General features: G+C 59.2%; 1 protein-coding gene across 1 annotated transcript; it reads left to right on the forward strand.

Moving 5' to 3' along the window:
- Positions 1-15933: 15933 nt before the first annotated feature.
- On the forward strand, positions 15934-22131 carry TEX261 (testis expressed 261). The gene is made up of 6 exons (XM_090035161.1): positions 15934-16071; positions 16717-16796; positions 17757-17910; positions 19264-19331; positions 20830-20932; positions 21549-22131. The coding sequence occupies exons 1-6, from the start codon at positions 16002-16004 to the stop codon at positions 21662-21664; spliced, it is 591 nt and encodes a 196-aa protein (XP_089891287.1). The 5' UTR covers positions 15934-16001; the 3' UTR covers positions 21665-22131.
- Positions 22132-22199: the final 68 nt, after the last annotated feature.

The raw sequence follows: 22199 nt of genomic DNA on the forward strand, positions 1-22199 counted from the left end.
TCTTTGCACCCCCCATGCATGGGAGTGACCTTGTGTGTGGCTGAGAGGGGTGGGGGTCTGTGGTGTGTGTCGGGGAGGGGGGGACTTGGTGCCAGGGCTGTTGGTGGCAGGCGATACATGGTGCTTGCGAGGGTGTGTACACTCATGTGCATATGGGGTGGATGGTATGTGGATCTGGAAGAAGCAGCGTGGTGTTTGTGCGTGTGTGGACACATGTGCATATACGGGGGATGGAGTGTGGTGGGGAGGGAGTGCGGGGGGGTGTACACACACGTGCATATATGGGGGATGGTACATTGTGTCTGGAAGAGTGGGTGCAGTGTGTGTGTGATGGTATATGGTCTCTGGGGGAGTGCGTGTGTGTGTTTACACACGTGTGCATATATAGTGGATGGTATGTGGTGTCTGGTGTGGTGTGTGTATGTGAACATACCTGTGCATATGTAATGGATGGTATGTAGTTTGTGGGAAGGAGCGTGGGGTATGTGTACCTATGTGTGCATATATGGTGGATGGTATGGGGTGTCTGGAAGACTGAGAGTGGTATGCGTGTACAAACGTGTGCATATATGGTGGATGGTAGGTGCTGTCTGGAAGACTTGGTGTAGCGTGCATGTGAACACATGTGCCTATGTGATGGAAGGCATGGTGTCTGGGGGAGTAACTGTGTGTGTACACATGTGTGCATATATGACGGATGGTATGGGAGGGCCTGGAAGAGTGGGTGTGCTGTGTGTATGTGCAGATGTGTGCATATGTGATGGATGGTATGTGGTATCTGGAAGAGGGGGTGTGGTATGTGTATATACATGTGTGCAAATATGGTGGATGGTATGTGGTATTTGAAAGACTGGTGTGGTGTGTCTGTGAACACCCATGTGCATATGTGGTATCTGGACGAGTGTGTGTGGTGTGTGTGCATGTACACATGTATGCATACATGATGGGTGGTGCATCGTGTCTGGTAGGCTGTGTGTGGTGTGTGCTTGCACACATGTGCACACACGGTGGATGGTACCTAGCTCCTGGAAAGTGGCATGTGTGTATGTGAAGGCACGTGCCAGATGGCTTCTCTGAGGTAGCACATAGTGGTATGCAGGGCCTGGATGGGTGTGCCAGGTCTGTGGTCCGCAGCGGCTGCAAGTGCATGTGTGTGCACACGCACACGCTCAGTGCTTGTGAGCATGCATCCACACATATGCTCCATGCACCGTGTAGAACACAGTGCATGTGTACGTGCATGGCCTACAGACCCCAGTGCGCGTGTGCACGCATGTGTGCACAGGTACAGAACACACACGTGTGCATGTACACATGGGCCTGCTGGGGTCAGAGAGAGGAGTGCCTCCCACTGAGCCTGGCCTGGTGGGATCGGACCCTTCAGCAGGGCTCCCGAGGTCACGGGTGCCCCCTGCCAGTGACCCTGCCCAGCCCAGGGGACCCTGCCTGGGGCAGTTCGGTGCCCTTCACAGCCAGACCGCTGGGGTGGAAGCAGCGGGGGAATTCGCACGCGGAGCCAGAGCTTGCCCGTCCTCTGCTACCCGGGGGTTTCACAGCGACAGCTGAGAGGGGGAGTGAAGCCCCCCTCCCCTCCCCTCCCCGCTTCGAACTGAGAGTGACCCCCCAGCGGGCAGGGCTAGCGGAGACTCTCCCGTGACTGTACAGGGCCTAAGACACGCAGGTGAGAAATTCCAGTTTTCAACCCACCTTTCCCCACGGGTCGGAGCACAGCCTCTCCCCCGGGGCAGCGACACGCCACGTCTCCTGCCATCTCTCCGCTGAGTTTAACCGTGGGGCTGTGGGGAGGGGGTGTTAAAGGAAAGGAGAGAAGAGAAAAATGGCACCAAGGACCTAAAGAGCTCGAAACACACCAAGAGAGGGAGAGAAATGCGGCTGCCACGTTACTCGCGCTCCGGTGCCCCGGCTGTGCCAAGGCTGGGAGCCAAGTCCCCGGCGAGACGTGGGGAGAAACTTTTCAGCCTTGTTGTTGGGCAGAACTGGGGGGGGAGGAGAGGGAGAGCGTGACACCTCGAGATGGAAATGTGCTGTTTTCCCCCAGACGTTCGCACTGGCCTTGGATCGCAATCGTCACGTGTACAAGCGCCCTGTGTGACCGCCGGGGCAGGCCACGCGCGGGCGGGGGGAAGAAGCGCAGCCACGACCTCTTGAGCCCACGGAGGCGGAAGGAGCTCTTTTGGGGTGGGTTTTCAATCATTCCCCCTCCTCTCTGCCGTTTGCTCTGTCTGCTTTTGTCCTGGGGAGCTCCCGCTACGGGTTGGGGTCATATTGTGGGGCCCAGATGCAAAGCTTGGCTGGCTCAGGTCCTAGCGAGCTCGGGGTTCGCGATACTTTGCAAGGCTGAATTGCCTTCGGCGTGCCGGCGAACTTCCCCGTTGGCCGGAGCATCACCCGCGCCTGCACCCTGCAATTGGGATCATAGCGGTGTAAAGTGGGGCTGGACGGGGTCATCGTCTCTTGCCTCCCAGGCCCCTGATCGTTTTGGTTGCTCTGCGCTGGGCTCTTTCCAACCTGCCCCCGTCCTTCCGGAAGTGCCGGGCTCAGGCCTGGCCCCCGGGCTGCAGGGGAGGCCTCCCCAGGGCCAGGCTCATGCATTTTCCTGGGCCGGGGTCAGACCTCAGCCTGGGGAGCCAGTGGACCTGGCTGGTTTGTGTGTGTTGCTGCTGCCCCCTCCCAAATGGCTGCGCTGTGTGTCATGGGTGCCATACTGCTGGCGGGGATTCCCTGCTAACTCAAGCAGCCGGGGAGACGGCAGGGCACCCACGCTGGAGAAACGATGTCCCTAGACGCTCTGTTGCAAGGACGCAGGCGGCTTCCAGTGTATGAGGTGTGCGAGCTCTCTCCCAGGCTGGCGGGCGGCCCCAGCACTGAGGCATCCCGCAGGAAAGGCGCGTCGCCCCCCCGCCCCGGCCAGCCTGACGGGGAACAGAGGGGGCACTTCTCTGGGTGACCCACGGCACGAGGCGAGCAGCTCTGGGGAGGAACAGCAGCAGGAACGGCTCGGTAATACCCTGCTCTGCCTCTTGGCACCTCTCCGCAGGGGGAAACTGAGGCAGGCTCCTGGGGATCCCATTGCAGGGCGTTCCCAGAGGGCAGGTTTGTGGGGCAGGGAGGCAGCACTGCCTAGTGGGCGCTGCACAGACTGGCATCAACAAACCCGCCCATGGCTGCCAGGGACTCACTTTGACGGCAGGTCCCGGGGCCTTGCGGGGCCCCTCGAAGTCAGAGCAGCTCCGCGCGGTCTAGGCATTATTCCTCCTGCAGCAGGGCAGGATCGACCCCCGGCGCTCAGTGCTGCACAGATAAATGGGGACATCGATTGTCCCGGCGGTCTGACGATGCTGCCCCCCAGACTTGTGTCCCCCGCACCAGCCAGCCCTCATCTCTCTTCCTGCACCTTCCAGCCTATTTAGCTCTCTCTCCCACTCCTGTGCGCGGCGCCCCCAGCACTGGCGGATGACATTTTTCATTTAAACCCCTTCCTTTCTCCTTTGTCTCATTAGATTTGTCCCTCCGCTCGCGTCAGCCTTGCTATTTCCTTTTTATAGCCGTAACCTTCAAAGTTTTCCCGGCTTTGCCTTTTCCCAGCGCTGGAGCGAGAGGGGAAAATCAGCCCATGAAACCCCCTCCAGAGTCTCATGGCGGCTCTGGCTTGGTGCGTCCTAAAACCACATTTCTATCCCTCCCCCAAAAATGATTGTTTTGGAAACCTCCCTTGGAAAGATGCCTCTGTTTCTAGCAACCCAAGAGATTTTTGTAAACCGCTTCAGGAGTGAAAGCTGTGGCTGAAACCTTTTCAAAGGCTGACTTTAGGGTGAAACTAAAACTGGAGGGCGCTTGTACATGGGACAAAAATTGGCCGTTTTTGTGGTTTAATTGTGTCACGCTGTAAACGTGTGGTGGGAAGCGCCCAGGGCTTGCAGCCCCTTTGCCTCCACGCTGACATTTCAGGCTTTCACTTCCAGAGCTGGGCTGTCCCCTGGACTCTGCATGGGGGCAGAAGGGGCAGAAGGGGATGGAAACCAAGCAGCCTCTGATCAAACCTCATCACCCCAAGGGGCCAGGCCTTGGCGGGGGGTGTTGGCTAGAGCTGAGGGAGTGGGGGGTGTCTGCTGGATGGGGGGGCTGCAGAGGAGATGCGGGGCCCTGTGGCCATGAGCACCGAGCCTGTTCGGGGGTGTGTGTGTGTATGTGTGTGTGTAAGAGCAAGCCAGCCAGCATGATTGTATAAAAATGGTGCATGGTGTGTGTGCGCATGTGCGTGTGCACAGACGTGTGTGTATGTATATGTGTGTGCGTGTGTATGGAAGAGTAATCCAGCTAATGTGGTTGCATGAAGATGGTTCCTGCATGTGTGTGTCTGAGCCTGTGAATATGTATGTGTGTGCACGCATGTGTGTTCATCCATGTGCAGTTATATGCAAACAACCGAGTAGAGGTATGAGCAGATGAAAGTGCATTGGGTGCGGGAGCCTGGGTTGTGAACACATGTATGTTAACGACTGTGCATGCATGTGCGTGCACATGCACTCATGGGCCTGTACATTTGCCCGAGGGTGCCTGTGTGGGTGGACTTACATACAAGTAGTTGCGCAACAGTCTGGTTGCCTGCAAGTATGCATGTGTGGGGAACTTCACAAGTGCGTACTTATGCCTGTGTGTGTGTACACATACACATACCTCTGTTTGTGCATGCACATATGTAAGCATCCGTTTGCATGCACAAAGCGGTGTTTGCCCAAGGTTGCCTGTGTCAATGGTGGTACATATGTGTAGTTGTGCTGAGGTGTGATGTGTGTGTGTGTGTGTGTGTGTGTGTAAATATGTATGGGTATAGGGAGTGCATGCGTGTGTGAATACATACACACGTGTGTGCATGCATGTGTGAGTGTGCATGCATGTATGTATATACACGCATGGATGTGTAGTGCTGCAGTGTGATTGTGTGCACGCATAAATATTGATGTGAAGAGTGCACATCTGTGTGTATATGTGCAAGCACATGTGTGGGTACATAGATTCATAGATTCATAGATGCTAGGGTCGGAAGGGACCTCAATAGATCATCGAGTCCGACCCCCATGAAGGTATATGTATGCATGCATGCATGTATACGTGTGAATGCACGTGAGTGTGCATGCATGTATGAATATACGTGTGTGTATGCACATGCATGTATGTGTGTGTGCGTGTGCTCTTTGCAGTCCCAAAGTGACCCCTGGTGCTCACTGCTCCATCTTTGCACCCCCTCCCCGGGGCCCGGCAGAGCCGTGCGTTCCCATTCTGCATCCCCGGCGAACGCCTCTGAGCTGCCCCAGGGATGCGGGACTGGCGCCAGGGCGCACACGGGGGTTCAGTGCACGGTCACTGAGCACGGGTGCCGGGGTCAGTGCCGTGACTTTGAGCTGGAGCGGGAAGTGCCAGCGTGCATTAGTGCTGAGCTGCCTTGCTGCCAGGGAGAAGGGAGCCAAGGCCTCAGCAAGCTTGCACACACATGCATACATGCACCCACGCAGTGCTTCCTCCCGCTACCTCTTGAACACTGTCCCCCTGCCAGGCCAGGCCAGACCAGGCCTTTCCTCTGCCCTGGTCCCCACCTGGGATGCAGAAGGATGCCCAGGTGGAGCCCGGGGCTAGACCAGGTGGCAAGTCAGGGTAAGCGTCCGGTCAGCCTATATTTAGCAAAAGATGGAGCAAAGCAGGGCGGGATGGCAGGGGGTGGGGGGAGCCCTTCTCTGCCTGGCAGCAGCAGGGGGATGTGGGGGTGAGGGAGGCAGAGATGACATCCTGCTGTGAGACGGAGGTGCAGCTGGGGCCAGGGCCGGGGCCAGGCCGGGGCCTGTCCTGGGAGCCCCCCGGGGCTTACGGAGCCCTGGCAGGGCTGGCTTGTCCGGGGCGGGAGGAGAGAAGGGGGATCCAGGATGGCCGAGCCCTGGTGCCCTGGGGTTGCTCCGTGTTGCACGGGCATGCAGGGCAGAGGGGCTCTGATGGCCTGGATCCCCCAGGGGTGGGGGTTAGGAGGCTGAGGACTGTGTGTGCATGCATTGATGTGCATGCATGCATGTGTGTGTACATGTATGTGCACATTGTGGGCATGTGCGTGTGCACGTGAGTGCATTTGTGTATACATGTACATGTGCATGCATGTGTGTGCAGTTGTGTGAACGAGTTATGTGTATATATGTGTGCATGCGTGCGTGCCTGTGCACATGTGAGTGCACACGTGTGCAGGTGTGCATTGAGCATGAGTATGTGTGTGTGTGCGCAACTGCACATACATGTGTGGCTGCGTGTGTGTGTAGCAGGGGGCTGCAGGGCTCGGTACCAAACCGGCGTTACTGTGTGGCCCCAGACACACGTGAACGCGTGAGGCTGGGAGCCGCCCCCGTGTTTCCAGCCTGGCTCACTCCACCCTTGCTGTGTGCCTTGGCAGGGCTAGCATTCACCCGCTGCCTCACTGAGGGGAAACTGAGGCACCGTGCAGTGAAGTGACTCTCTCCCAGCCACACGGGACCGGAGCCAGGGAGAAACCCGGCTGCCCGGTCACCTCCACTGGCCGCAGGGCCATGCTCCCCCTGCCTAAGGCTGGCGCTGATGAGCGGGCCTAGCGCGCGGCCAATTAAAGGACCCAGCTTCCTTCCACCCTGCCCTGGCCCCGTCTATGCAGCGAGGCAGCAAGGGCCTCCCTTGCACCCTGCCTCAGTTTCCCCTTTGTGGGACAGGGGCTGGGGCAGATGCTTGAGGCCCTGTGTCCGTCTCTCCATCCTACCTCCTTTAAAGCATTAGACTTTCCTTTAGCCCGGGTGCGTCCTTCAGCATCCTCCCCTGGCACTTCCCAGACCCCGGCTCAGCACGGCCAGCTCAGGAGGCAGGTCCCGGAGCAGCTGTGACTGCCTCCTGCTGGGCGGCACCAGCACTGCTCAGCCAAGGGCCAGGCCCCCCGCACTGCGAGCACTGCGGCTCCAGGGTAGGGGCAGGCTCGCTGCCAGGCCAGGGTCCCCCCACCCTGCTCTCGCCCTCCCGCCGTGATGTGCATGCCGCACAGGTGCATGGCGACGCCTCCAACGCCGCCCGTGCTAAGCGCTGCCGCGTGCTCCAGCCAGGTTTTAAACGAGCACCTCGCTGCATATAGCACCGCATCCCAGGGCAGGAGCCACCTTGATCCTGGCCACCGGGTCTGTGCCGATCCGGGCCTGACCCCAGGAGGATAACTCAGGTCACCGTACAGGCCTGGCTGCACCGGGGGCTCTGGGGCAGGGAGCGAGGGGCACGGCCTCTTCATCAGCCCAACCTGGACCTCAGCGCTGCAATGGCTTGTCACACCGGGCTGTGATCCGTACCCCGCCTGGGGACCTCCCCCCACCGCCTGGCCCCCGCGGTCCCCCCCGCAGCTATCTCCTCCCATCACCCTCCGCCGCCTGCTCCGCTGAAGACCCCCTGTCGCTCCCGGTCCTCCTGACCTCAGCTGCAGGCGGGAGGCTGTCCCACCCTGCCGGGCTGCAGACGCATGGAGCGGGGCACGGGGGCAGCTGTATTTGAACTCCTCTCGTGCTCAGGGAAAGGGCCAAGCAGGCTCCAGCGTCCTGGCCGAGCTCCCTGCCCACGTCCATCCCGGCTGCCCGGCATCCGCCTCGCCCCAGGTGAGTGATGCTTCGAGACGGGTCAACCCCTCTCCTCCTCTTTGTAACCATCGTTTGTCGTCCGGCGCCGTGTCTCGCTCTGGGCCCCTGGGACCGGGGCCCCGTCCTCCACCGAGCACACGGGGCGTCCCTCCCGGCCCCACGGCCACAGCTCACAGGATCCAGGTGGGATCTGGGGGCTTTTGCAATGGGAAACCCCAGTGCTTGGGTGAAAAAAAAGGCGCTTTGGCTGGAACAGATTTGGTTTGCCCTGGAGAGGAAAAAGAAGGATCGTTGGGGTCCCAGCGCCGAAGACGGGACCGTGTGGACTACAAGGGGGTGGGAGGGGGAAACTGGGGTATTTCAACCAAGAGAAGAAATCTTTTTTGCTTTCACAAGCATTTCCAAGGGTGCACCAGCCTGGCAGAGACACCCAGCCAGGCACTGGTATAAATACGGGTTTCGCTGGGTGTCCTCCTAATTTATGCCCCCGCCACCGCTGCCCAGCTGCTCCCTGCATTTGTCCCTCGAAGGCTGATGCTGAAATGCTCCTCTCCAAGGGAGGCGGGAGGGGAGCTAATGGAGGTGCTTAACGGAGAGCCGACAGGTCGTTAGCTCATTCACTGCTTAGGCCTGCTGGCTGCAGGCCCCACTGCCCGAGCCCCCCAGCTTCAATTAGTGTCTGTGGCTCGTTGTTTGCTGCCTCATTAGTATGCGGGAATTGCAGGGCCTGCTCAGGCAGAGCCAGCTGCGTGTGCAGGGCCGCCGCGCTGAGCTGGGCTGGTCACGCATGGCTGGCAGCATCCTCCTGGGAGCGGCTCTTCAGATGCTGACCTAATAAACTCCCCCCAGACTCAGAAAGATGGTGGGACCTTTCCTAGGGCAGCCGAGGGGCAGTGGGAGCCCATCAGGGACCCAGCTGAGGCCTTGCGGGTGATGTGCTCAGGCCTGGGTCTGCCACCACCTTCCTGCGCAACCTTGGGCACATCACTTGACCTCCACAATACCTCAGGGTCAGACCAGGGGCATCGTAGGGGTGCTGGAGGATGGAGTGCCTGGGAGACATGGCAGTGGGATCAAGGGGACATTCAGTCAAAACTTCCTGATGGGGCTGTGACATGACCTTGGCAAGGCAGGCACCAAAAGCCACTTGGGTATGTCAGAGCAAGTCAGCACACGCCACTGTGTCTCTGACCTGGAGGCCACGGCTGGCTGAGCCGGTTCACGGTTTGATCTCGTGGGGACTGGGTCAGTCCCAGTTTGACGGGAGATCAGGGCCTGGTGGGGCAGCGGTCATCCAGCTCTGCATCCCCTCAGCATGTTGCATTTGTCTTGGCAATAATGAATATGGCTGCAATTAAATACTGAAGAATGAGGGGAGCTCCTTGCCACGGGATATTCTGGAAGTCAGGGCGATAAGTGAGCTCAGGAGGGGCAAATGTAGTAGAAAAGGGCGTGGGGGTGATGGAGGACAAGAAGCTGAAGAGGAGCCAGCAGTGTGCCCGTGTTGCAAGAAGGCGACCGGCATCCTGGGCTGCATCGGTAGGAGCGTTGCCCGCAGATGGAGGGCAGCGATTCTTCCCCTCTATTCAGCACTGGGGAGGGCACATCTGGAGTCCTGTGTCCAGCTGTGGGCCCCCCACTACAGAAAAGATGTGGACACATTGGAGAATTAGCAATAAAAATGGTTGTGGGGTTGGGGGACAGGACTGGTGAGGAGAGGCCAAGGGAAATGGGCTGATTTGAGTCTAAAGGAGAGAAGACCGAGGGGGATTGAAGAGCAGCCTTCACCTCCCTGCCGGGGGGCTGCAAAGAGGCTGGAGCTGGGCTGGTCTCAGTGGGGGCAGATGATGAACAAGGAGCAATGGGCTCAAGCTGCAGCAAGGGAAGCTGAGGTTGGTTATGAGGAAAAACTTTCTCACTAGGAGGGTGGTGAAGCACTGGGACAGGCTCTCCAGAGAGGTTTTGCAGTCTCCATCCCTGGAGGTGTTGAAGCCCCAGGTAGACAAAGCCCTGGCTGGGATGATGTAGCTGGGGCTGGTCCTGCTTGGAGCAGGGGGGTGGACTAGATGTGACCTCCTGAGCTCCCTCCCAGCCCTCACCATCCGTGATTCTATAATTTTAAATGCAGATCAGGTCGTGCCTGAATGATGTTGTTGCCCTGATGGTTCAGAAGTTACACGTGGGGCTGGAAGGGACTCCCAGAGGTCACATCTAGTCCAGCCCCTGCCTGAGGCAGGATCAGCCCTGTCCAAACCAGCCCAGACACATCCGAAATGTAAAATCTTTATAAAATGACCATCCACCCCAACACAACATGGGACATCACACCCGGACCTGCCGCAGAGGAAGCAGGGGGACCGCAACGGCCAATGTCCTGCTTCTATACAAGGTTGTTAATATACACTCAACAGACCCCAAGCCAAGGCTGAAAAGGAAGACAAACCCCCGAGTCCGGACCAATATGACCAGGGGGGTAAAATCCCTTCCTGCCCCAGTGCAGCGTGGGGCTGAGACCCTCCACCCAGGACCCTGCGGGGTGCCCAGCCCAGCCCCATCCCCAGCCTGGGCCATAGCACCCATTGCCTCTGGGGTAGGCTTAAAACCCCTGACACATGGAGCAGCAAGAGGGACATATAACCAGGTGGAGGAGGAGCAAATGCAGACAAGAAAATGGAAGAAGGATGCTGGAGCCACAATGGTCCAGAAATGATGCGAGAGGCAAAGACTTCTTAGGGTGACCTCTGTTATCAGACCTACTGTACAGTTGGGATAACGTTAGCCCCAACTACATCGCTGGTCCAATAAACATCACCCAAGAAATCCTTGCGAAGTGCAGATAAGTCTCCTGAAGACTATTCGAGTCAGGACATCACCTCCTGCTTTTCTGGAGGAGCCTGGCATTTTTCTTCCTCTCCCGCAGCTGTGTCTGGCATTGTGTGTTGCTCGACCGCGAGACATTTGCTGCTCGTCGATGGACACGCAGGCAGGCAGGCAGGCAGAGGGGTGCGAGGGCAGGTTGCTGCCCGCTGGCTGCAGCTCCGCGACCCTGGGCATTCACGGGCTGTAACCACCTCCGACAGCTCTGCCCATTGCCAGGGACCTCGCCTGCCTGGGGCTGTGGGAAGGGGCTGTCGCTTCCCAGGGGGACCTGGAGCAAGGCTGACACATGGGATTACCTTGATGGGCCTCTGGTGGGATGGGAGCAGGGGGGCGTGAGGTCACGGAGGCAGTCTGTCCCATGATATATGTGACCTCCTCCACCCCAGGCCCTGTCCCACCCTGCTTTGTAGCCTTATCCTTTGGTCTGGGGCCTGCTTGGGGCATGAACTGCCCTCTCCTGTGTTTGTACAGCACCCGGTGCAGTGAGGAGTCAGCTGGGCTCCGCAAGCATGTTTTCCATACGAAAGGAGAAGCACCAGCATCGCCCACATCACTGGGGGCAGCTCCGTACAGCCCCGTGCACCAGAGGCAGCTCCCAGACATCACCATTCACGAGCCCGGTGCTCATCAGTGCGGCAGCAGATAACGAGCCACGAGGTGGCTGATTTCAGTCCCGCAGGAAGTTCAGGGGATACGTCCAGCAGCAACCTCTGCCCTGGTTAAGACAAGAAGGATGCATGGATCCTGCCGTGGCGGGGAGGAAGGGACCAAGGCAGGGTCTTCTTCCATGGCAAAGCCCAGCCATGGAGCAGGTCTGATCCTTCCTGGCAAGGAGAGGAGCAAGCCAGCTGGAGGATGGGGTACTTGGCCAGCACCCCTGCCCGCAAGGGATGTCAGTGCTGTGTGGGTGCAGTAAAATAGCCACTCTAAAAATTGCTGCCTGCTGTTCCCAGTGCTCTGGCCTTGCTGCTCCACCAGCCGGCTAGAAACAGCCCGCCGGAGCATCTGGATTGCTGCTGTCGCAGGGGGAATAAACACCAGGGTGCAACAAACCAGCGCCCAATATCAGGGTCCGAGTTCTTCTGAGCCAGGGGTTGCTAACAACCAGCCCAGCAGAGCGCAGGCGGCGTGGCTGACGGGCAAAGAGAGCCAGGAGGTCGGGCCGTGAACCCTTCACGAGGACGCTGGGGAGACAGTGCCAACTGCACTCTTCTTGCAAACTCTGCCGAAATCATTTCACTCCTGGGTCCTGGCACGTCACAGCACAAGGGACACCATCTGACACAGGAGGGGACAAGTGGTCCAAGGGCAGAACAGGTATCAGGCAACAGCATCCACTACTGAACCACCATGCCCTGTACCGCAGCAGCCCCGAACCCCTGGCCAGAGCCCTGGGGCGGGCATCGGTTTCAAGGTGAGAGTACCCCTTTCTGTGCCAGCCCCTGCACCGGGGAAGGGTGCTCTGCTGGTGTCTTGGGGCTGGCAGCCGGCCGAGGCTGCCTCCTGCTCCTCCTCCTCTCCATGGCATGCGGGGCCCTTTCTGTCCAGAAGCATTAGGTAGATCTGAGCAGCTCCGCACCGTGTTCGGATCCGACAGGGCTAATTTTCAGGCGGGGTTGACGGAGGCCAGCGCCTCCCGCGGATGTCCCATTGCGTTAGCCTCTCGGCCGGGGTCAGCCAGAGTTTCACGGCAAAACACATCAGTCACCGCGGCCGCAAGGGAAGGTTTTCTGGTTTCCGAGGTGGTTACGTAAAGCCGGGGCCATGTGCACGGTGCCCCAGGTGAGGGGCTGAGCCAGCTGGTGAGGCGGCGACCAGCTGGAGCTGCCTGAGAATGCAGCTGAGGCTGGGGAGAGGACTGCCTGGGTGCTGGACTAGCCGGCCTGGTAGGCACAGGACTCCTGCCCGCGGAGGCAAGGAGCTGTGCTGCTGGAAGTGCACTGCCCTTATACTGCAGAGTGCCCAGGGATAGGTAGCAGCAGTGTGTGTGCGTAAGTGTGCGTGTGTGTGCATGCACATACCTTTTTGTGTGTAAAGGTGTGGGCATGTATGCGTGTTTGTGTGAGCATGCATATGTGTATGTGTCAGGGTGTTTGTGTGTGTTTGCTTGTGTGTGTGCGCGTGTGGCCGTATGCATGTGTGTGGAGGTGCGTGCGTGTATGCATGTGCACTTGTGAGTATGCACTCATGCATGCATGTGAATATGCGTACATGAACGAGTGCGCAAGATGACATGTATGTGAACGCGTGTGCATATGTGAGTGTATGCAGGTGAATGTGTGTGCCTGTGTGCATATGGGCATGTGAATGCATATGTGAAAACAGGCCTGCAGGCATGTGTGAATGTGCCTGTGCGTACAACGTGTGCGTGCACGACCTACCCCACTGCCCTGCACAGCCTGAAATCAGCTGTGCTCCCGTGGGTCCGGGCTGCACAGTATCTGGCTGGAGGGCTCGGGCCCCTGCTCTCTCCTGCCATTTCAGTCCCGGGCATCCTAGCCCTGCTGCGGGTCCTGGGCTCCAGCAGTGACATTTGGAGTCGAGGGGCCGTAGCGCCAGCCTGCTGGGGCCTGGGTCTCCAGGTGGGCACTGCTCCTCCTGGGCATCCAAGCAGAGGGGATCTCCCTCCCAGGCCTGGTAGCTCCATTCCCCCCCAGGCCACCCCCTTGCAGTGCGTACCGTGCCCTGGAGGCACAGACTTGTTTTTTTTCCCCAAACTCTATACTCTTATAGATAAATATAGAAATGACACAAACCCACTTCAGCCCCCGCTTCCTCCTCCCTACCTGTTCCTCAGTCCTTTCCACCATCGTCATCTTCCTCTCTCTCATCCCCATTGTCATCACCACTGCTCTCTCGAGGGGTCCCACCCCTCAGCAGTCTATGCCAGGCTTTCCTCTTCCGCTGTCTCCTCCCTGCCATCTTCTACCGGTTCCTTGTAGCACCTTGCATCTCGCTCGGCCCCGTTTTGACGCAGGCCTCTCCTGAGAGGTTCGTGCGCCTGTACACAAGCAGGTTCCCGACAGCCGGCTTTGACCCGTTCGTCTCCTGCATCTTCCAGTGGTTCGCTAGGGTCCTCGGGCCTTCTTTCTGTAGCTCGTGCTTGTTCCCAGGTGGGTCAGCCCATGTTGGGCAGCGAGTACACCCCACCAGGTGACCTGCAAAATACTTCAGGTCATTTTATACCCTGCGTGCAGGCCCAGCTCTGCTTCATTTTGTACTCTGTGGATCCTGGGATCCCACGGGGAGAATGGGCAGCCCCTCCAGAGGCCTGACCACACCGTGATCGGTGTGGTCAGGAAGCTGTTGCACAGAACCCCGCTGCCCACTTTGGCGTCCAGGCGATGAAGGCCGGTGGGACCCCCATCTCCCTCAGTGTCCCGAACGGGAACGGGCACTGGTTGCTCCCTGGCCTAATTGCAGAGCGTGTTGGAGCATCGCAGACTCCCCAGTGACCTACCCCCTGCATAGGGGACTTCTGCCTGTGAACAGTCACTGTGCCGTGCAGGGCTGTGTGGATGCACTAGTGCAGCGGGCACACACACATGCACGCACAGAGCTGTGGACCCTCCTGGGAGCCTGGGTTGCTGCCACCCAGCCTTGGGGCCTTTGGTTTGGGGGTTCTTCCTACCTCCAGTTCCTTCCTCCTATTGCAACATGAAGACCCTCTCAGGACAAGAGTTCAGTGTATCCCCCCACAACCCCGCCAGCTCTTGTCTGCCATGCAGCAGCTCCAGGAGCCCCATGCCTCCCCGGGCTCTGCCTGGAGGTGACAGAGCCGGCTCCAGCACAGAGAGGATGCAGGGAGACCCTGGGGGTCCGCATGGAAGAGGATGCATCAGCAGTGCCTCAGGTCTTACATTTGGGGGTTCTGGCTCCAACACCCCAGGACAAAGATGGGGAAGTGGGTCCCAGCCTGGCTACGCCCAGGCCTGGCCTGGGACACCCTTGGAGCCTGGAGCGGGGCATTGTGAGGGATTTAGGAGCTGCTCCAGGGAGTGTGCCCTGCTATTCTCCCCCCAGCCAGGCTGCAATGAGGGGTCCCCACAGGGAAGGGGGCCTGGGTGGGCCCCCAGGGTGGTGGGAGACCCCAAGGGAGGTCACTCGCGAGCTGATCCCTGCTTTCTACCCAGTGGGTCACAGCAGGTGGAGAAGACTGCCTGAGCAAATCACCCCCTCCTCGTCGCACCTGAGATGTTCTGCCCCCATTTTACAGGGGCCCAAATGACTCGGGACCCCCTCCGGCCTCTCGGTGTTGGAGCCCAAAGTGGAGCCCAGGTGTCCAGGCACCTGGTCCTGGCAGGAGGGGCCCATTCAGCTGCACGGGGCTGTCCCGTAGCGCCTAAACCCTGGGTCAGGGCCAGCTCGGTGGAGCGTGGCAGCCCCGCTGCAGTGCCTCTGGCTCAGCAACTGTCCACGCTGGGTTGGGGTAGTGCCCTGGGGGGTTTCATTACCCCACTGCCTGGGTCTTGCAGGGGCACTCGTTCCCCAGCACCAGCTTTTGGAGAGAGAGAGAGAGAGAGAGAGAGAGAGAGGGAGGGAGTGTGTGCGTGCGTTTGTGCATGCGTGCGTGTGCGTGCGGGGGCCGTGGTTCCCTGCCCATCCCATCCCTGGCACAGGGTGGGCATGGCAGCTCAGAGGAGCAAAGTGACATGCCCAAGGCTGTAAGGGAGGGCGGTGGCAGAGACAGCACTGACCCCCTTCCCTGGCTGGGGGTGTTGGGGGGGGAGGTGGCAAATATGGGGGTGAGGGCTGTCCCAGGGAGTCAGTGCGGGGCTGCTCGGCTGGCGGGGATCAGTGGGGGCTCTGTGAGGAGCCTGAGGGGGGCCGGGGAGATGTGGGGGGTGCAGGTGGGCTGTGCAAGGGGGTCAGTGGGAGGCTGTGGGGGGTTGGGGGCTGTGTGGGGCAGAGGGGCATGGGGGGCAGGAAATGGGAGGCCAGTGGGGGGGTGGGGAAGGCTGGGGGGGTCACTGGGGGCTGTCTGAGGGGTCTGGGGGGCAGAGGGCTGTGTGGCGGTCAATGGGGGGCTGCGTGGGGAAGGCCGTGGGGGTTAGGGGTTGTGGGGGGCTGTCTGAGAGGGGGCCCGGGGCTGTCTGGGGGGGAAGTGGGAAGTCAGTGGGGGTGGGGGACTCAGGGGATCACTGAGGTGTCAGAGGGGGCGTTGGGGGGGTCACTGGGGGCTGAGGGGTCAGTGAGGGACCGTGAGGATCGGGGGTTGTGTGGGGCGGGGGGGCGGTCTGAGGGGAAGTGGGAGGCCAGCGGGGGGTGGCGGATGCTGGGGGGTCACTGGCGGCCGTCTGAGGGTCAGTGGGGGCAGGGGGGCTGCCCGCGGGTCACCGGGGTGCGCGGACCCCGCCGGGCCGCCGGGGGGCGCTGCGCGGCCGGGTCAGAAGCGGACTCGGAACCGGAAGTGGGCGCGGGGCGGCGGCGGAGGAGGCGGTGACGGCGGCGGCGGCGGCCCGGGTCGGGCCGGGCGGCGCCATGTGGCTGACGTACGCGCTGAGCTGGCTGTCGCTGCTCGTGCAAGTGGCCTTCGTCACCCTGGCCGTGGGTGAGAGCACCCCCCCCCCGGGCTGAGACCCCCGCCTGCCGGGTGTGAGCATGGGGGCAGGGCCAGCTCCCCTCCCCCCACCCCCCCGTTGGGGGGCGGGGCACGTCTTCATGCTAAAGGGTCTGCAAGGCAGGGGGCTGGTGATCAACACTGCAGCCCCCACAATTGTCCCGGGGCGATTTGTGTCCGTGTCCTGTTGCGGGCGCGGGCAGCGCTCGGACCCTGCGTTGTCGCTTTGGGGCCCTCGCTGCGTTTGGCCTCGCGCATGGGAGAGGTGAATTCGGGGGGATCGCCTGGAGGTCGAGGAAACATAAAGAGAAAAGTCAGACCCTCGTGGCTCTCGGGTACTTTTTACCCCGCGCTGAGGTGGCGGCAGACGCGTTGTGTGGAGCACGGCTGAGCATCTCTGAACCACCTTTGAGACGCGCTGGTTGCTGCGGTCCTCCGGCCTCCCCGGCGCAGGCCTGGGCGCGATGTCTCGTGTTGCGTCGGGGGTGACGGGCCGCGGGTTCGCATGAGGCTGATGCTGCCTCGGGCAGGGGTAGGACTAGCCGTGACTTCTGCTGGTCTCTTCGACTATAATCTTGAGCGAGGACAACACGTCTCCTTTGCTCGAGGGCTCACCTCTTGGGTTTTCCTTTCCAGCCGCTGGCCTTTACTACCTGGCAGAGCTCATAGAGGAGTACACTGTAGTCACCAGCAGGATCATCAAGTACATGATCTGGGTACGTTCTCTCCCTCTTTAGCACGGGAAGCTCAGGCCACCAAGCCAGTGGGCATCAGGGGTTTCTGTGGGTCGTTTACGGGTGTCGGGGGCTCCTCATGTGCTTACAAGAGCTGTTGCGACCAGGCACGACAGGGAAGTGACGGGGCTTGAAAACAAAGCTCCCTCTGTGCTTGGGGATCTGCCTTCTGGGATGCATGGGCCTGAAAAGCAGCCAGTGAGAGCTGCCCTGCACCTTGCTGGCCTGTGCAGCCTCCCTCCTCAGGGCGCTTCTGTTGCCCTCATCTCTGAGGCCTTGGGAAGAGAGCAACCCCTGCAGACGGGTGTTATCGCCAGGCAGGGAAACCGAGGCATAGGTGCTGAGTGGCTCGGCCCGTGCTCCCTGGGATGAAGATGTGGGTCCCAGCTGCCGGGCTACATGTGTGTGTATGGCTGTCGAACCCTTATTCGGGCAGCTCCAGCAATCGTGTTGCTGCTGGGATGGACGCAGGCTGAGCAGGAGCCTCCTGGGGGGTTGCGGGGCAGTGGGGGGGCGGTCTGAGGGGGAAGTGGGAAGTCAGTGGGGGTGGCGGATGCTGGGGGGGTCACTGGTGGCCGTCTGAGGGGCAGGGGGGAGTAACCCCTGGTCCTCTGCAGCTGCTTGCAGGGTGTCCCCTTGCTCTGCCATCTGACTGTGTGGTGTGGGGCCAGGGAGGTCTGCAGAGCAGTTCCAGAAGGTGTGCAAGCCTGAGAGCATTTCAGAGGAATGGGGCTTTAGCAGGAGTGAGTCTCTTCAGCAGCATAGAGCTGATGTCCCGAAAAAGGGATGATGTCGGTGGGGGCATCCGAGCATTTGTGCCTAGTGTTAGGGGATGTTCAGAAGCGGCTGAGCTGGGGGGAGCTGCATATCGGTATTTTCCTCAGCCCGTCTGGGGCGGGGGGGCCTGGCAGCCAGGACTAATTGCACACCTCTCCACTCTAGTTCTCCACAGCAGTGCTTGTTGGCTTGTACCTCTTTGAGCACTTCCCAGGCTTCATGGTGGGCGTGGGGCTTTTCACCAACCTCGTTTACTTCGGCCTGCTCCAGACGTTCCCCTTCATCATGCTGACATCGCCCAACTTCATCCTGTCTTGCGGTGAGCTGGGCTGGCCTGTGCTGGGACTGTGATATGTTGGTCTGGTACCTCTGTGTGTGCTGCTTGGCATGGTGGTGGGGGGAATGGGCGTCTGAGGGACATGAGAGGCCTCTTGACAGCTGGCATCTGCATGGTGCCAGTGTTGCCCCTGGGCCAGCTCATATCTGATGCCAGAGTATCAGTGTAACAGCTCGCAGGTATTGGGAAAGGCTGTGCTTTGGACTTTGCACAGCACCTGTTACCCTTTATGTAAGGGATTATCTAGCTTGGCTGCCTGAGGTGGCAGGGGGCCGGGCTCTGTGAGTCGGGAGGGTTCGTCCCTGCTGCCTTCCTTCATCTGGGATCATAAAAACATGTGTAAAGGCCCTTGGGGCCGTGCCAGGAGCCTCCAGACTTGTGTCTCACTCTCAAAACTCGTCTTCCCTGAGGAGCTGACCCAAAGCCTCGTGGCATTTGAATTTGGGATCTGCTCTGCCCACTAGACCATGGTCTCAGCCCCGCAGGGCTGCACTGACAGGTGCTGCTCTGTACTCCTCTGGGGCCCTGGTGCAGGGCGCTACACTTGTAACAGCTGAATTCTGCCTGCTAGGATGGCATGTGCACACCTCCGGCAGGGCCTCCAGGCAGCCATTCCATCCCCTCTGGTCCCTGTTGTGCAAAGCACGTGGCTGACGACTGTTGGGAGCAGAGGACAAAAAGGGGAAGATGTGCTGAGCTCCCAAGGGCAGGAGTTTTGTTGGGGAGCTTTCTGTGGCAGCCCGCTTTCTCTGTGACCTTGGGCACATCTTCTCCTCTCTGGGATGGACATGCAGACGTGCCTTTATCCCCAGAAGGGCAGGGGAGGCTATTTATAAGGTACTTTGCAAGGCTGAGAGGGAAATGGGTGAGGTATTATGATCGATTAGCTAGCTCCTTTACTAGGATTGGGGAATTATCTCTGCTGCCTTGGCTGGACTCCAGCTTGGGTTATGCTGTAGTCACACAGCAGGTGGGGTAGGGTACAAGAGTCTTCACTTTCTGTCTCAAACTGCCATACTGCATGCAGACATGCGGCTGGTCCTCCCAGAAAGCTCATCCAGCACAGAACTGATTAGAGCTTACAGGTCACACAGCTGGGTCTGGCTCTCAGCTCTGTTGCTAATACTGCGCCCCCTCCGTCAGTGATAGATAGGTGCTGCAGCTGAGAGGAGCTGCAGTAAGACACTGAACCGTCCCGGGCGCCTTTGTGACTTGCGAGGAAAAGGGGCGATTGCATCCCAGCACCTTGGGAAGAGTCTGGAGTCTTGGCAGATGAAGTGGGTTGGTGGGTACGTGCTTTACACCTGCAGCTCACTCTTTCCTTTCCTTTGGCAGTGCTGGTCGTATTGAATCACTACTTAGCCTTCCAGTACTTTGCTGAAGAGTATTACCCTTTCTCAGAGGTGAGAGGCCAAGCGGGAGGAGAGTCTGTGCTGAGCGGCTTCCCGCCCAGTGCTGGCAGGAGGGGAGGGGAGGTCTGAGGTTTCTTGTTTGGGGGAGCAGGGCGGTCTCTCCCTTGTGAGGCTGCTCTATCCAGTCTAATGACACCCTGACTCTGTTCCCTCTGGGCTCACACCAGTCGTTGTTTTTGTTATCGCCCCACCCCCCTGCTTTGGCAGTACTGGAGACACCCTGCTTTCTCTGTCTTGGTTTTACCTGGAAGAATCTAGACGGTTCTGGGGCTTTATTACTCTTATTAAAAGCAGGGACATTGAATGCCTTGCACAGAGCTTTTTACCAAAGTGCTTGGAGCGCATTAGTAAATCATCAGTGAGTTTTAAGCAGCCTGAGTAAAAGCCATTCCTCTTTGGGAGTCATCAGGGATTCTGCCCTTGAAATCTCAGGTGTCATAAACCTCCCTGTTCACCTGCCAGCAGGCAAAGCCTGGATTTAACATAAAAGGCCTGGGCCCATTATGGTGAGGTGGGGAACGGTGGCTTTATCTTGCTCATTCTTCCTCTAAACACCTAAGTCATCATTAAAACCATGTCTGCCACTGGCGCTGCTTTATGAGTTGTCGCAGCTGAAATGTCTCTGTTGCCCTAGGCTAGGGTCTGCTCTCCTTCACTTCCTGTCCTAAACTGTTGCCCAGCTTTGCTCTGCATTGTTGAATGGCTGCTTTGTTCTTCTCTTGGGACAGCTGCCTTTCAGCACCGGATTGGGGGATCCAGGGAGCTGTGCACAGGATACAGAGGACGTTACTGTCTCTCTGTGGGCCCCTTGAGCTTCCAGGAGGAGCCATCCTAGAAGAGGAACATGACACAGTTTTTAATTAGGTGGCTTCCGTCTGTGATCCTTGCCCTTGAAGTGTCCCCCACGCCCCTGTGGGACTCTCCCATGTCTTTGTAGGGCGGCGCAGTTGCAAGGGCAGAAGCAGGACCGTTTGTAAAAAGCCCTGTTGATGATGGGTCTGAGCCAGGGTCTGGTCCAGCTCATGGTGTGAGCTGGGCAGGTCCAGCAGGTATCAGCTGCAGATTCTGTTGTGAAGCCCAGAGGCTTCCTGTCTACGTCAGGTAAAGGTCTGCTCATTGCCTGCTGCTGAGCTGTGACACGTGGTCCTGATCGCCACGTGGAAACCATTCCCTTTGAGTCTGTTCCTCAGCTTTGTCTGTCCCCGTGTCCCACCCACTGGGCTCCCTTAGCTTGGCAGGCTGTTGGGCTGGTTGCTGGCTGAACCCATGGCACGTGGTTTGGTTGCTTTTGCATCACTCCTTTTCCTGTGCACGCACACCCTTGTGTAAAGTCTGTGACATGCCACTTCTGCTGTCTGCAGATGTGACAACTCAAGGTGCTGTGAAAGAGCATCAGGAGGGGAGCAGGTAGCCTGGGGCTGGACCCATTGGGATCCTGGTGTGATAGGTTGTGGCTTGGGGTTTCACAACCTGCCTCCTCTGCATGCAGGTCCTCGCCTACTTCACCTTCTGCCTGTGGATAATCCCCTTCGCGTTTTTTGTGTCCTTGTCGGCTGGAGAGAATGTCCTTCCCTCCACTGTGCAGCCTGGAGGTGAGCGTGCCGGTGTCCTGCAACCAGAAACTCTCTTCCCCCTACAATGCATCCTCCCCAGGGAATTGTGGGAACCACGTATCCCAGCATGAAGTCCTCCCTTGTCTGCTGCAGAGACTGATGAAGGGGTAGCTGTCCCGTCGCTAACCACTGGAGACCTCTGGTAGAGTCAGCGGGGCCTGTTTTAGGCATGGCATGAATTAGACCAGTGAGGCCTGTTCCAGCTCCAGCTCACTCTCTGCCTGCAGACCATTGCCTCTGGGGTGCCCTTTCCCCACAGTTCACCTGTTGGGCTGGGTGCTGCTGCCCCTCTTTGTGAAAGAGGAGGACCCTGTTGCTCATCTCATATGATACAAAGCTTACAGCCCTGATTGTTGTAGAAAGACCACCCTCATGATGAGGGTGGTTCAGCCCTGGAACCGGGGCTGGGGAGTCTCCATCCTGGGAAGTGTTTAAGAGCAGACACTTAGACATCGTTGATCCTGCCCTGAGCAGGGGGCCTGGATCAGATGGGACTGCCCAAGGGGTCCTGCCAACCCAAGTGTTCATGATTCCCCAGGGGGATGGGACGGTGTTTTGGCATTCGGTCTTACTGGCTTTATCCTTGCCTGTGCAGATGACGTGGTCTCGAACTACTTCACGAAGGGGAAGAGGGGCAAGCGCTCCGGCATCCTTATCATCTTCTCCTTTGTCAAGGAGGCCATCCTACCCAGCCGACAGAAGATCTACTGAGCCCACCCGCGGGCAGCATTGGCCGTGGTGAGGGAAGACCCAGCGGGTGCGGGGTACAAACATCAGTGCTGTCCCTGGGCTTCATCTGGATCCCCCACTCTCCCCCAGGGATTTTGTTAGTTATGTATAAACTGCAATGGCTGGAGGCAGCTGCCATGGGGAATGGGCACCCACGGAGGGGGCTCAATGCCTCTTTGTGGAGCACAGAAGGCTACTTTTTTATCTCAATCTCGTGGGCTCCTGGCCCTGTTCTGATCAGGAGCACGGCAGCCTCCCAAAGCCACGGCTTTGGCTCAGAGACTGCGAGGTGAGGCAGCAACATCTGTTCTTTGTTCCAAGCTGAATGCCTTTGCCTGCCGCGGCGTGTCTGGGGCAGACTGCCCTTGGGATGGCAGCAGCCAGGCGCTCGGCGGTGTGCTGGGTTTGCGGAAGGCCATGATCCGACAAATAAATCGCCAAGCTCTTGAGTCCCTGACCCTCTCTGCCTGGAAAGGTGCGGGGGGTGGGCAGCACTGGCTGCGACCGGCAGCTCTGT

The sequence above is a fragment of the Crocodylus siamensis genome, chromosome 2, assembly GCF_052110815.1.
Source record: "Crocodylus siamensis isolate JL-2025a chromosome 2, ASM5211081v1, whole genome shotgun sequence".
Taxonomy (NCBI): Eukaryota; Metazoa; Chordata; order Crocodylia; family Crocodylidae; genus Crocodylus; species Crocodylus siamensis.

Bases quoted from the DNA above. Each gene is read 5' to 3' on its own strand.
- TEX261 (XM_090035161.1), top strand. From the start codon at position 16,002: ATGTGGCTGACGTACGCGCTGAGCTGGCTGTCGCTGCTCGTGCAAGTG. The intron at 17,911-19,263 runs GTGAGCTGGGCT...TTCCTTTGGCAG, and splicing joins CAACTTCATCCTGTCTTGCG to TGCTGGTCGTATTGAATCAC. The intron at 19,332-20,829 runs GTGAGAGGCCAA...CTCTGCATGCAG, and splicing joins AGTATTACCCTTTCTCAGAG to GTCCTCGCCTACTTCACCTT.